This window comes from Chiloscyllium plagiosum, unplaced genomic scaffold (genome assembly GCF_037043375.1).
Source record: "Chiloscyllium plagiosum isolate Xiang-an unplaced genomic scaffold, Cpla_swu_hap1 HiC_scaffold_2, whole genome shotgun sequence".
Taxonomy (NCBI): domain Eukaryota; kingdom Metazoa; phylum Chordata; class Chondrichthyes; order Orectolobiformes; family Hemiscylliidae; genus Chiloscyllium; species Chiloscyllium plagiosum.
Window position 1 is genome coordinate 151,503,014 of NW_028270140.1, and position 15,474 is coordinate 151,518,487.

Sequence of the window (15,474 nt, forward strand, 5' to 3'; positions counted from 1 at the left end):
ATGCCCCTCATAATTTTATAAACCTCTATAAGGTTTTTTAAACCTCTGCCTCTGGCACTCCAGGGAAATAGCCCTAGCCTATTCAACTTCTCCCTATAGCTCAAATCCTCCAACCCTGGCAACAATCTTTTCTGAACCCTTTCAAGTTTCACAACATCCTTCTAATAAGAAGGATACCAGAGTTGAATGCAATATTCCAAAAGTGACCTAACCAATGTCCTGTACAGCTGCAACATAACCTCCCAACTCCTGTACAAAATTCTCTGACCAATGAAGGAAAGCATACCAAACACCTTTTTCACTATCCTATCTACCTGCAACTTCACTTTCATCGAACTATGAGCCTGCACTCCAAGGTCTCTTTGTTCAGCAACACTCCTCTGGACCTTACCATGAAGTGTATAAGCCCTGCTAAGATTTGTTTTCCCAAAATACAGCACCTCAAATTTATCTAAATGAAACTCCATCTGCCACTTCTCAGTACATTGGCCCATCTGATCAAGAACCTGTTGTAATCTGAGCTAACCTTCTTTGCTGTCCACGACACCTCCAATTTTGGTGTCATCTGCAAACTTATTAAATTTCCCTCTTCTGCTCATATCCAAATCATTTATATAAATGACAAAAAGCAGTGGACCCATCACCTTGTTGCTCCAAGCTGAGCCAGAGCTGCCTGGAATGATCTGTCACTGTGATTCCTGACAGTGTCTGCACAGCCCTCCCTGTGTTACAACTGCTGACTACACCTTGGGTTCCCTGGGTACCAGCCATATTCTGATGCCAAGGCAAAACTGTTTCTCATTACAATTTATTCAAGGGTAACATTTCTAATTGTGTCCAAATCAAGCATCTTTGATATTTTTGTGGATTAATGGATTACCTATGTTTATTACCGTTTGGAATCTGTTATCTGTATCATCTGAAAAGGTGTGTAAATTGAATGGACCTTCCTATGACATGGGATTATGCCTTAACTTCCTCTGACTATTTCTCTTGATATTTTGTGTTATTACTGAAAGAGCTGTTTGTTTTAAGTGTGAATATATTAACAAGTCAAGGACAAGGAAGACCAAGTACTACAAACAGCAGAAGCAAGCTAGAGTCTGGGTGTATAGTTGTCTGTAACTGCAAATTATAGTCTGCATTGTTAGAAAGTCATTTAAGTAAACTGACTCCATGCTATGTTTGCGTCACTTACAACATAACACAAGAAATACAACAAGGTGATCAGCACTATGGGGAATTTCTTTAAAACACAAAAAGAAAATTGGAAACTTCTGAAAAGGGTCTCAGAGAAGACTTGAAGCAGTGCAGAAGTTATATTTATGGCAGGACTCCAGAGAAAAAGTTATAGCAAGTGTGAATACTTGATTTGTAATAAAAAATAAATCAAGCTATATTTGAAAATAGCACAGAGAAGAATTCAAAAACAAAGTTAATACAGCAGTTGCCCTCGTGTGTCTGCGGATGGAGTAATCTTTAGAAGTAATTCTACTCTAATTCCCTGGATAGTGATAGCATTTGCAAAACATCGAACATCAGAAAGATGACTATTAAATTCCCCACCATGAGTTGGAAAGCTGCAGATGTCTTGGCCAAATTTAGGCTCTTTAGTCAAAATATGAATCATGCTTTTCTTAATTTAAAGGTTGTAGAATCACATGTTATCCAAGGGGTTGAAAGATTGTCAGGGATAGGTGGGAATGTGGATTTGAGGTTGCAGTCAGATCAACAGAGCATGGCCAATTCCGAATTCATATGTTCACATATGCAAGCATGGAAATAAGCGTAGTCAGTTGGAAATGAAGTATTTCATCAAGATCAACAATTCAGTGATTACTCAAGAAGACCAGAGAGATCCTGCTAAGCAATGGGAAATGGCAGAAAAAAATCATCATTCTTCAACAGTAAATTTTGGAATTTACCATTTAGAGTCAATGTCCTCCAGATAATAGTGGGAACAATCAGTAGGTTAGTTTATTAGGAAATGCTGGGATAAGGGAAAAAACTGTGATTCAGAGGCTGAGCCATCTATGTGGATAATGGAGCTGGTATCGCTTCAAAGTCCATCTAAGGTTTTGAAAAAGACCTCTCTGAAAAGAGGAAATGTCACAACTTTGATACATTGCTTAAAGATGACTGAAAATAAAACTATTGTAGCTGAACAACACCATCTGCAAATATTAGGTGTGAATACTGCTATTTGTGCAATAGCCAACATACAGGAAACATGCAAGCTCTGTGAGAGGTATGGTCTATTGTACTCAGTGCTAAATAGTCCTGTGAATCATGTGGTGCAAAAAGATACTGGTCTCGTCTAAACTAGAAGCCTGGTCCCAAAGATTTGACCAGATGACAGCAGAATTAGATTTGGCTCATTATCACGTGCACATGAGTACGGGGTACAGTGAAAAGTGTAAACCATTGCCATTCCTGGCATCACGTCAAGTACAAGGGTACCCAGGTACAAAATTAAAAAAAAGTCAATATTACAGTTCTTCTATAGTTAAGGGCCTATTGTTGTTCTGCGTTGGTCTTCCCCATTGAGGGCTCACTCTTCGCCCGCACTGGGTCTGCATTCCCACCACGGCACATGCTACCCCATGCTGTGCTGAGTCTCTCACCGCTGACCACCATCCGGGCTCGCAATCCATTTAATCGCTGAAAGAAAGCAATTTGAAGAGCAAAAAGGGGGCATAAGAAAGGACTTGTGATAAGGATTGATACATTAAAGGAAAGAGGTTAACCAGGGAAAGAGTAGGGACCAACCTGTGAGGCTGCAGAACATTGGCAGGATATTGAGTGAATGCTTCTCTTCATTCTGGAAAAGGAAAACATAGGTATAGAATTCAGGAAGAAGGACTGTGAGGAACTTGCACAGTTTGACATAGGAAGTTGGGAGTTTTGCAGGCTCTGTCAGGCTTAAAACCAGGCAAATCCCCTGGCCCAGATGAATTGCATCCCAAGCTGCTGTGGGAGGTGAGACAGGAAATTGCAGGGATCTGACACAAATATTTAATTCCTCCCTGGCTATAGGGAAAATGTCAGAGTTGGAGGGCAGCTAATGTGGTTCCACATTTTGAGAAGGGTGGTGGAGATGAACCAGGAAATTACAGACCAATGAGTGTCACATGGTAGAGAAACTATTGGAGTAAATTCTGAAGGAGCGAGTTAATACCACTTGGAAAAGCATGGGTTAATTAGGGAGAGTCAGTATTGCTTGTCAGAGGGAGGTCATGCCTAACAAGTTTGTTAGAATGTTTTGAAAATGTGATCAAGTGTGTGGGTGAGGGAAGTTCAGTTGATGTCGTTTATATGGATTTTAGCAGGTTGGCAAAGCAGGCATTTAACATGCTAGCCTTTATTAGTTGAAACTCGCACAACACGAGGTTATAGTTCAACAGGTTAAATTGGAAGCACTAGCTTTCGGAGCACCGTTCATTCATGAGGTGGTTGTGGAGGGCACAATTGTAAGGCACAGAATTTATAGCAAAAATTTACAGCCTGATGTAACTGAAGTAGTACATTGAATAATACCTTAATTGTTTGTTGAGGCTTTCATCTGTTAGAATACTATGATAGTTTCACTTCTTTCATGTGTAAATCACAAAATCTTTTTTTAAAAAAAGTTGCATTCTCCGGTTAACTGTAACAATGGGTGTTAGCGAGACAATGTGTTGAAGGTGTTAGCTCCCTGTGTTCTCTGTCTTTGCCATAATGTTTAGACTGATTGTAAACTAGAAAGTAAGATAACAGATTTTTATATTAATTCATGCAGTTTTTGAGCAAAGTACAATGTAACTCTGCAAGTCCAAATTTACCCCACAAACGTATATGTATATGTGTGTGTGTGTGTGTGTGTCTGGGGTTGAGGGTTGTGAGTGTCTTTGAGAGAGTGTATATGTGAGTGTAGAGTGGTCTAAGTCTCTGAGAAGATGGATGTGGGAGTGTGTGTGTCTGTAAGGGTGTGTGTGAGTGTCTGTGTACATGTGTGTCTGTGTGTGTGTGAGTGTCTGTGTGTGTGTATAGTGCAATGGTGGTCACCTGTAATGTGACATGAACCCAAGGTCCCAGTTGAGGCCCTCCCTATGGGTACGGAACTTAGCTATCAGCCTCTGCTCGGCCACTTTTCGCTGCTGCCTGTTCCGAAGTCCGCCTTGGAGGATGGTCACCCGAAGGTCCGAGGTCGAATGTCCTGTACCACTGAAGTGTTCCCCAATTGGGAGGGAACCCTCCTGTCTGTTGATTGTTGTGCGGTGCCCATTCATCCGTTGTCGTAGCCTTTGCTCGGTTTCCCCAATATACCATGCCTCAGGGCATCCTTGCGATTTTGTGATTTACACATGAAAGAAGTGAAACTATCATAGTATTCTAACAGATGAAAGCCTCAACAAATAATTAAGGTATTATTCAATGTATAATTTCAGTTACATCACACTGTAAACCTTTTGCTATAAATTCTGTCTGACAATTGTGCACTCCACAACCACCTGTTGAATGAGCGGCGCTCCGAAAGCTAGTGCTTCCAATTAAACCTGTTGGACTATAACCTGGTGTTGTGTGATTTTTAACTTTGTGCACTCCAGTACAACACCGGCATCTCCAAATCATGACTACTTTATCAGTTGAGGCGTTGTGTATCGGAGTTGGGATGTTATGTTATTAGTTGGTGAGGCCACAGTTGGAGAATTGTGTCCAGGTTTGGTCACCCTATTTTAGGAAAGACATAGTTAAACTGGAAAGAGTGCAGAAAAGGTTTACGAGGATGTTGCCAGGACTAGTAGACCTGAGCTATAGGGAGAGGTTGGCCAAGGTAGGACTTTATTCCTTGGAACATAGGAGAATGAGGGGTGACCCTCTTGAAGTGTATCAAATCATGAGGGGCATGGATAGGATGAATGTATATAGTCTTTTTTCCTGGGATAGGGAATTGAAAACTAGAAGGCATAGGTTTACGGTGAGAGGGGAAAGATTTAAGAAGGACCTGAGGAGCAACCTCCCCACATAGAGAGTGGTTCTGGAATGGGCTGCCAGAGAAAGTGGTTGAGGCAGCTACAAAAGCAACATTTTTAAAAAAAATCATTTGGATAGGTACATGGATGGGAAGGATTTAGAAGGATATGGACCAAATGTGGGCAATTGGAATTCACTGAGTGGGCTGCATGGTCAGCATGGACCAGTTTGGGCTGAAGGGCCTGATTCCATGCTGTATTACTCTATGACCAAGATTAGTAGAGTGGTTAAAGTGGAGAAGATGGTTGGAGGTTACGGGAAGATATAGATGAGTCGATCAGATGGACAAAACCAGGTATTTAATCCTCATAAGTATGAGATGATGCACTTTGAAAGAAGAAACAAGATGAGGGAGTATTTAATCAATGACAAGACACTGGGTAGCTTAGAGGAGCAGAGGGCTCTTGGGTTAATTATTCATGGATCCCTGAAGTCGGCAGAGCACATGGATAGGACAGTGAGGGAGGCATATGGAACACTTACGTTCACCAGCTGGAGCATAGAGTATAAGAGCAAAGAGAATCTTGGAGTTGCACAGAGTGTTGATCAGCTACAACTGGAGTATTGTGTGCAATTCTAGTTGCCTGACCACAGTACGGATGTGACAACACTGGAGAGCATACAGAGGAGGTTCATCAGGATGTTGCCTGGGATGGAGAAACTGAGCTATAAGGGGAGACTAGACAGGCCTGGATTGTTTTCTTTAGGGAAGACTGAGGGAAGACATGATTAAGGTTTATAAGATTATGAAGGACGTGGACAGGATGAATGTATGCTCTCCAGTGTTGTCACATCCGTACTGTGGTCAGGCAACTAGAATTGCAGCTGTTCCCCTTGGTTGAGGTGTCGATTACAAAAAGGCATAGTTTTGGCATAAATGCCAGAAGATACAGAGGAGATTTGGGGAAAAAAATCTTTTTTTCCCATCAGCAGATGTTGGAAATCTGGAATGCAGTGCCTGGAAAGGTAGTAGAGAGTGAAAACCTTACAGCCTTTAAAATATATTTGGATGAGCACTTCAGATATCATAATGTTCAAGGATATGGCATAGTGCAGGAAATTGGGACGAGTGCGCCTTTAGTGGTAGTTATATTGGTGCAGACTTGTTGGGCTGGAGGGCCTTTTCTGCACTGTATGAATCTATTAATCTATCATCACCATCAGGGCTCACCAGCAGCTTCGCCAATCAGTGACATCCACTGCTAGCAGCAACAGGGAGTACACCAGAGAAATGCATTAAAGTCAGCATGTTATTGAGGTTAGTAGTAAGACTGACCAGGGTGAATATTCCGTATTCAAGAATCTTCAAGAAGAAGGGAAGCAGGCCTTACACATCATAAGTATGACAAATTATGTGAAGGAAGTCAACATTTAAAGCGTATGAACAAATAGACACCCTCCACTCAAAAATAAATTGGGCAACAAACGCTCAAGATCGAAGTATATGTTGGAGCTACATTTATCCAGCTAATGTACCTACCAGAATGTTGAGGGCTCTGCACCTGGATTGTCGGATGACTGGATGAAACAATTCTTTTTATTCATTCATCAAATGTGGGCTTAGCTGTCTGGGATAGAATATATTCCCCAGGGATCTGAAGGTTATGACCATCTATGAGCTCACAAAGATAACATAAAATATCTGTAACTATCCAATCAATAAGAAGAAAATCTACAGCCGAAGAGACTGAGAATCCTTGCATTTAATCTGATACTGCTATTAGACAGGAGCTGGGGAGTACAGAGTGGGAACAATTTTAAACGCTGTAAGGTTTTCACTCTCTACTAACTTTCCAGGCACTGCAATCCAGATTCCCAACATCTGCTGATTGAAATTGTGCCCACAACAGAAACGTGGAAGCTGTTTAAGGAGCACTTGTTGCGAGTGTTGGATAACTTTGTCCCATTGAGACAGGCAAGGAATGGTAAGGTGAAGGAGGCTTGGATGACAAGAGAAGAGGAGCTTCTCGTCAAGAGGAAGAAGGAAGCTTACTTAAGGTTGAGGAAGTAAGGATCTAGCACAGCTTGAGAGGATTACAGGGTAGCTAGGAAAGAACTCAAAAATGGACTGAGGAGAGCTAGAAGGAGGCACGAAAAAGCCTTGGTTGGAAGATTTAGGGAAAACCCAAAGGCATTCTACACCTACGTGAGGAATAAGAGAATGATCAGAGAGAGGATAGGGCCAATCAGGAGTAGTGGAGGGAACCTGTGCCTGGAGTTTGAAGAGAAAGGGGAGGCTCTAAATGAGTATTTTGCTTCAGTATTCACTCAAGAGAGGAACCTTGTTGATAGTGAGAACACTGTGGACCAGATTAATAGGCAATGATCTTTGCATCCTCACTCTCCACAGGACTGGTACCGGATTATTGGAGCGAGGCAAATGTTGTTCCTCTATTCAAGAAAGAGAATGGGGAAATCTCTGGGAATTATAGACCAGTCAATCTTATGCCTGTGGTAAGCAAGGTATTAGAAAGGATTCTGAGAGATAGGATTTATGACTATTTGCAAAAACATAGTTTGATTATAGATCATCAGCATGGTTCTTTGAGGGCAGGTCATGCCTCACAAGCCTTATTGAGTTCTTTGAGGATGTGACAAGATGATGAAGGTTGACCAGTGGATGTGGTGAATATGGATTTCAGTAAGGCATTTGACAAGGTTCCCCACGGTAGGCACATTCAGAAAGTTAGGAAGTATGGGATACAGGGAAATTTGGCTATCTGGATATAAAATTGGCTGGCCGAAAGAAGACAGCGAGTGCTTGTGGATGGAAAGTATTTCACCTGGAAGTTGGTGACCAGGGGGGCCCACAGAGATTTGTTCTTGGGCTTCTGCTCTTTGTAGTTTTTATAAATGACTTGGACGAAGATGTAGAAGGGTGGGCTAGTAAGTTTGCTGATGACACAAAGGTTAATGGTGTTGTAGATACCAGAGAACTGGGCTGAGAAGTGGCAGGTGGAGTTTAACCTGGATAAATGCGAAGTGATGCATTTTGGAAGGTTGGATTTGAATACTGAATACAGGGTTAAAGATAGGATTTTTGGCAGGGTGGAGAACAGCAGGATGTTGGAGTCCATAAATCCCTCAAAGTTGCCACCCAAGTTGATAGAGTTGTTAAGAAGGCATATGATGTTTTGGCTTTCATTAACAGCAGGATTGAGTTTAATAGCTGCAAGGTTTTGCTGCAGCTCAATAAAACCCTTGTTAGATCATACTTGGAATATTGTGTTCAGTTCTGGTCACCTCATTGTAGGAAGGATCTGGATGCTTTAGAGACGGTGCAGAGGAGACTTACAAGGATGCTGTCTGGATTGGAGGTCTTGTCTTAGGAAGAGAGGTTGAGTGAGCTAGGGCTTTTCACACTGGAGAGAAGCAGGAAGAGTGGTGACTTGATAGAGGTGTACAAGATAATTAGAGGCATAGATAGAGGAGATAACCAGAGACTTTTCCCCAGGGCAAAAATGTCACGAGGGGTCATAATGTTAAGGTGATTGGAGGAAGGTATAAGGGAGATTTCAGAGATAGGTTCTTTACACAGAGAGTGGTGGATATGTGGAATGCACTGTCAGTGGTGATGGTAGAGTCAGAAATATTAGGGACATTTAAGTGACACTTGGATAGGCACATGGATGGCAGTAAATTGAGGGGTGTGTGTGTTAGGTTGACCTTAGATTAAGATAAATGCTCGGCACAACATCGTGGACAGAAGGACTTGTATTGTGCTGTACTAATCTATATTCTATGTTCTATGAGTCAATTTGCAACTTACAACAATTGTATCCAGACAGAGTTTATGCCATAGCCATCTTTGAAAGCAAAGCTGTATTGCATCTCAGAGAAGATACAATTATATTAATCGACTCTCCTAGAACATGTAGCATTTACATACATGAGAAGATTAAGAGTACATTTGACAACCTAGAACACAATGATGTTATCATTGTGTTTGTCAGCACACAGGCTGGTGCACTTATATTGCACATGTGCTGGAGAAAGGTGACACGATCAGGGTATGTTCGGACAGAAGACATTGAAAACTTTCTCTCAAGAGATGCGACACAAAATTCCAACAATTGAAGATCAGAACTAATATTGCCAAGTACTAAGTTCTTCTCAAGCCAGATGCCGAACAGAAATATTGGTCAGTCCGTTTGGTATCTCAGGAAATCACTACTTTCAGAACACCATTTTGATGATCAAAACACAAACTGAAGAAGAGTCACTAAACCCAAAATGTTAACTTTGCTTTCTTTACAAAGGTTCTGTCAGACCTGCCGAGTACCTCCAGAAATTTCTATTTCTATTTAAGATTTCCAGCATCTGCAATCCTTTGTTTTATTGTACCATTTAGAGAATATTGCTTCCAGAAATTACCTTTCAGTTTGTCAGTTGGGTTCTGTTCCAGCAGCACACTGATAGAGTTAATGAAAATATTCTGGATGTTTGCATATTGTCAATGACTTTGCTTTGATGAGAAAAATGAAAGAACAGCATGACCAAAATCTACTTAAGTCTTAAAAAGACTTAAATAAGACACTAACCTCTGGATATGTTTCACCCCCTTTAGCCCTGTTTCCTTTATTTCTGCTACTTTTTAAAATTCGTATTCTGTAATTGAGTATGAAACCAAAGTGGTGGCGGAGAATGGTGACTTGTACATTTTTCACTGTACTCCTGTTTCCTATCCTTGAGTACATGAGACAATAAAGTCTAATTCTAATTCTAATTCTCCCCAATGGCAGCAACCCAAGGTGAAGGATTTTCCTTCAGCAACTAAAAGTGGCCAGTGAATGTCAGACAGATCAACTTTTCTTGGCACCATCTGTTCAGGTTATGGGGTCCATCCCAAATTGGCAAGGTCAAATATGAACAACACATAAGTACTCCCAAGGTAATGAACAGTCAGAGATGTCTCCATTTTAATTTCCTAGCACCATAAGTAGCAAACTATCCTGAGAAAGCATCGTGGTTAAGATAATTTTAAGGAAAGGCACATCATATATATGGCAGGAGTACCATCAGCACACTTAAATAAGCATTATATATAAAAAATACACATACATATATATAAAATGCTTATTTAAGTGTGCTGATGGTATTCCTGCCTGTGTGTGTATATATGTGTGTGTATATATATTATATATATTATACATGGAAGAAGAAATTCTGGAAGTCAATGCATCTCAAATGCTGCATGTATCATGCAGGATGGTAAACAAATTGCATTTGGATCCACAAACCTATTGTGACAAAAATCCAGTGATTCCAACATTGGGTGTAAAACACTTGTGCTGCTATTCAGTATTACAAGATGATATATGTATTTAATGAGGAATCTACTCACTTTTGAAACCAGTCATAAATATTGGAATTTTTGGCATAGACCACTAACAAGAGCACTATCTACACAACAACTTCTGGTAAAAGCACAGAGATATGACGTTGGTGGCTGCTGCACATCTGGAAACAAAATGGCTACCCTTCTGGACATGATCTCTGCCAATGATGTTAAAGCTATATTTGGAAGGCAAGTTAAAATTGCCTTACCAAACCAGCATGTGCCTCTGAGTTCTCAAAAGTATTAGAAAAAATCTTGAACAACAAGTGAAAATGAACATCTTGCATGACCTATGTGCATGTGCTGAACTGCCTAATCTACATGTAGGAAGAAGGTTGGAGTCACACATCTGACACAGGGAACATGTTTACCTGCAGAGATGTTAAATGTAGTCTGTGACCCTAAATACTCAGAATCTACAACATCTAATTGGAACACCATTAAGGAGAAACAGAATCCAACTTGGGGAACTGCTCAAAACTCAAAAATAGGCTTTCTATGCATCTAGGACCAGAAAGCATAATGACAAAAGAAGGGGTTGCAAATTCAAGACAGAGATTAGGAGAAATTTCTTCTGTCAGAAGTTAATGAACCTGCGGAACTATTTACCGCAGAGGGCTGTCAAGTCTGTGTCACTAAATAAATTCAAGGCTGAGATAGACAGAATTTTATTCAGTAAGGTAATCAGGGATAATGAGAATAAAGCAGGAAGCAAGTGGAGAATTATGAGATCAGCCATGATTTCACTGAATGGTGGAGCAGACTCATTCGGTCAAATGTCCTACTTCTGCTCCTGCATCTTCCATCAGGACGACAAACAACACGTTAACAACATAAAATTCTAACAAAACTACACATTCAGGAACGTGACACCAGCACAAGATGTGTTGGCATTATCAAACCATCATTAGGATACACAGAATTTTACATTATCGAGCTCTTAAATTTTTCATTTCTTGTTTCGGTGTAAATAGTTTTTCAGCAACCCAAATGTATTTTCACTTTTTGTACACTTGTGTACACAGTTCCAACTTGGTATAAAAAGAGTTGTTGTGCTTTTGTTTCTATTCTCTCATGGGACACCGATATCGCTGACTGACTAGCATTTTTTTGCCCATCCCTAATTGCCCCGAAAAGGTGTTGGTGAGCTGCCAGCTTGCCCCCCAGCTGTCCAGTGGTATGAGTTTAAGTGCTGTGATGCTTTAAGAGCTAGATATGCTAATGAGCCAATGGCCAGGATGAAACCACTTGACCAACTGCCATGTGCAGTTAGTAGAAGCTAGAGTCCTGATGTATATATAATTATTTGTCACTGCAAGTTGCTATTGAATAAACCTGTATGAAATTTTCAAGTAAAATTTTCAAGTTTAGAATCCAGATTATTAACTGTGTTACTGAACAATAATACAAGAAATGACACATTTCTGTTCCTTGTATATTCTTCAGGAAAGAACTGGGTTTATCCAGCACTCCTGGGAGTGATAAAACCCCTCAGCCGAAAACACCAGGTAATGATAGATCAATATCCATTCAGGTACTAACAGACAGCATTGAAAGAATATTGACACATAGGGGGACAAAAGCATTGAACTGTCCAGTGTAGAAATAATTAACTGGAGGAGAGCCAACTTCAATGGGGTAAGAACAGAGCTGGGTCAAGTAGACTAGGGCCAAAGGTTGGCGAGAAAATCTTGAACTAAACAGTGGGCCATTGTAAGAAAGAGTTCAGATACAGTCAGGGTACATACCCTCAAAAATGAAAGGTAGAGAAATCATCTGGATGTAAATGGGGACAGAAATTAAGATAAGGAAAAATAGTGTTCTTATAATAGGTGTCAAGTAGAAAATAGAGTTGAGATTCAAACAGAATATAGATGTTTCAAAAGGGAGGTGAGAAAGCAAATAAGAGAAGCAAGGAGGTATTATTGGATGAGGGATAGGATAATGGGAACGGATATTTCTGGGCTGGAGGTTGGTTTGTGGTAGAGTTTCAAGGGGCAGTGTTGGGACTCTTGACTTACCATATATGTGTAAATGTTTTAGACTTTTGTGTACAGGGGATAATTTAAAATTTTACAGATACAACAAAGCTTGGATTAATTCTAACTAGTGAAGAGAATAGTATAGAACTTTAAAAGGACTATAACAAATTGGCGGAGTGGGCTGATAGTTGGAAACTTAGGTACAATGCAAAGACATATGAGGCAATACATTTTGGTAAATGAACATGGAGCGACAATACAAACTAAAGTGTACAATAGGAGAAGGATACACAGAAGCAAATAAAATCTGAATGTATGTATGCATACCTTCATTAAAGGAGACAGGAGGACTGGAAGAATATACTATGTTTTATTAATAGGGGCATAAAGAACAAAGGCAAGAAGGTAAGTCTGAACTTGTAAAAGCACATGAGTTAGACTCCGCTAGAGTATTTTCACTTTTGGGTGCCATACGTTAGGAAGGATTGAACACATCAGAGACAGTGCAGAAGAAGTTATAAAATGGTTCTAGGGTTTAGGAATTTCAATGATGAAGATAGATTGGAGACGTTTGGACTGTTTTCCTTGGAGAGTAGAAGGTAAAGAGGAAAATTCTATGGTCTAGACAGAGTGAACATAGAACATAGAACATAGAACAATACAGCAGAGAACAGGCCCTTCGGCCCACGATGTTGTGCCGAACATTTGTCCTAGCTTAAGCACCCATCCATGTACCTATCCAATTGCCGCTTAAAGGTCACCAATGATTCTGACTCTGCCACTCCCACAGGTAGCGAATTCCATGCCCTCACCATTCTCTGGGTAAAGAACCCACCCCTGACATCTCCCCTATACCTTCCACCCTTCACCTTAAATTTATGTCCCCTTGTAACACTCTGTTGTACCCGAGGAATAAGTTTCTGACTGTCTACTCTATCTATTCCTCTGATCATCTTATAAACCTCTATCAAGTCACCCCTCATCCTTCGCCGTTCCAACGAGAAAAGGCCTAGCACTCTCAACCTATCCTCGTACGACCTATTCTCCATTCCAGGCAACATCCTGGTAAATCTTCTCTGCACCCTCTCCAAAGCTTCCACATCCTAAAGTGAGGCGACCAGAACTGCACACAGTACTCCAAATGTGGCCTAACCAAAGTCCTGTACAGCTGCAACATCACTTCACGTCTCTTGAATTCAATCCCTCTGCTAATGAACGCTAATACACCATAGGCCTTCTTACAAGCTCTATCCACCTGAGTGGCAACTTTCAAAGATGTATGAACATAGACCCCAAGATCCCTCTGTACCTCCACCTTACTAAGAACCCTACCATTAACCCTGTATTCCGCATTCTTATTTGTCTTTCCAAAATGGACAACCTCACACTTGGCAGGGTTGAACTCCATCTGCCACTCCTCAGCCCAGCTCTGCATCATATCTAAGTCCCTTTGCAGCCAACAACAGCCCTCCTCACTATCCACAACTCCACCAATCTTCGTATCATCTGCAAATTTACTGACCCTTCGACTCCCTCATCCAAGTCATTAATAAAAATTACAAACAGCAGAGGACCCAGAACTGATCCCTGTGGAACTCCACTTGTAACTGGGCTCCAGGCTGAATATTTACCATCTAATAGTGGATAGGGAGAAATCTTTACTACTTACAACAGAATCAATACAGTGCACAGATATAAGGAAATTTACAAAGAAAGCAAAAACCCAGTGAGAATAATCTTTTTCACACAGCAAGTAATTAGCAATTAGCATCTGGATCACATTGCCCTGATTTGTGGTGAAGGCAGATTCAATTGGGCATTCAAGGGAGCAGTAGATGCTGAAAATATGGGGCCCCAGAACATTACCTGGACTCCAGATTCACAGCAGTGATTCCACAGACCATTATCTCCCCATGATTTATCACTTTCAAATCTTTCAGCTACCCTAGCACCTTCTCCCCAAGCATCTTAGATAAACACATGGATACTTTTGGGATAATGTAGGGGGTTGAGCTGAGAATAGTTCCCAGGTCGGCGCAACATCGAGGGCTGAAGGGCCTGTTCTGAGCTGTATTGTTCTATGTTCTATGTTCCATGTTCTCCTTAGTGACAGTTACTGCACTGACCTCTGACTCCGACTCCCTAGAAGTTCTAGTATGCTACGTATCTTCCATTTTGAAGACTAATACAAAGTACCAATTCAGATCCTATGCTATTTCTTTATTCCCCATATAATTAATCCAGCCTAATTTCCAACATCTAATGTCCACTCTTGCCTCTGTCTTCTGCCAGTCAACCAATCCTCAATCTATCCAGTACTTTGCCCCTAGCACCATAGGTTCTTATTTTGCATAGCTTATACTACACAATGTCTGGAATGGAAGTAATGGGTAGAATGTTGTAGGGACCTGAGTGACATGGACGGTGGTGCAATGTCTTTTATATGTATTAAAGGTAATAGAGTTTTTAAGTTTTCATAAACATCATTGTCAACCACTGGAACATAGTCACACAAGGTTGCTTAGTATCTTTATTAAAGTAAAAGTAAATTATACAAAAGATGAAAACAAAAAGAAAACAAATCAACCATTCAATATTAAATACATCTAAAAATACTTAAAGTATGCAGCAGTACCAATCCATTTAACAACACCATCACTTTTACAATGATTTAAATCCAGATAAGCTATAATTTTCACATCAAATATTAAGTCTGACTTCACTGTTTCTACCCAGTTTCTTTTCTATGAACTGTAAAGTTGTCTTAGATAATTAAGCACAAATTTGAGAGCTTGGACTTTCTTATTTGGAAACAGAGATGAGGAATCTGTGGAATTCTTTACTGCAGAGGGCTATTGAGGCAGAGTCAGTAAATGTATTCGAGGCTGAGATACACAGAGTTTTAGTCAGCAAGGGATTCAAGGGTTATGGGGAAAAGGTAAGAAAGTGAAGTTGAAGATTATCAGATTAACTGTGATCTCATTAAATGGCAGAACAGACTCAATGGGCTGAATGACTTACTTCTCCTCTGTCTTATAGTCTAATCATCCTATGGACTTAAATTTCTAACCAACCACTCCAGGTCTGGAAATTATCCAAGCTAATCTTTTCTACTGAGGTAACCTATTCCCTTAGCTCGTC

At 40.5% G+C, this 15,474-nt stretch overlaps 1 protein-coding gene across 2 annotated transcripts in view; it reads left to right on the forward strand.

The window, feature by feature from the left end:
- LOC122539588 (uncharacterized) overlaps window positions 1-15,474 on the forward strand; it is a 48,292-nt gene that overhangs the window by 17,181 nt on the left and 15,637 nt on the right. For both annotated transcript variants that reach the window (XM_087974835.1, XM_043674593.2), the window contains exon 6: window positions 11,798-11,859. In XM_087974835.1, coding sequence (XP_087830961.1) covers window positions 11,798-11,859 — 62 coding nt within the window. The remainder of the gene's footprint in view (window positions 1-11,797; window positions 11,860-15,474) is intronic.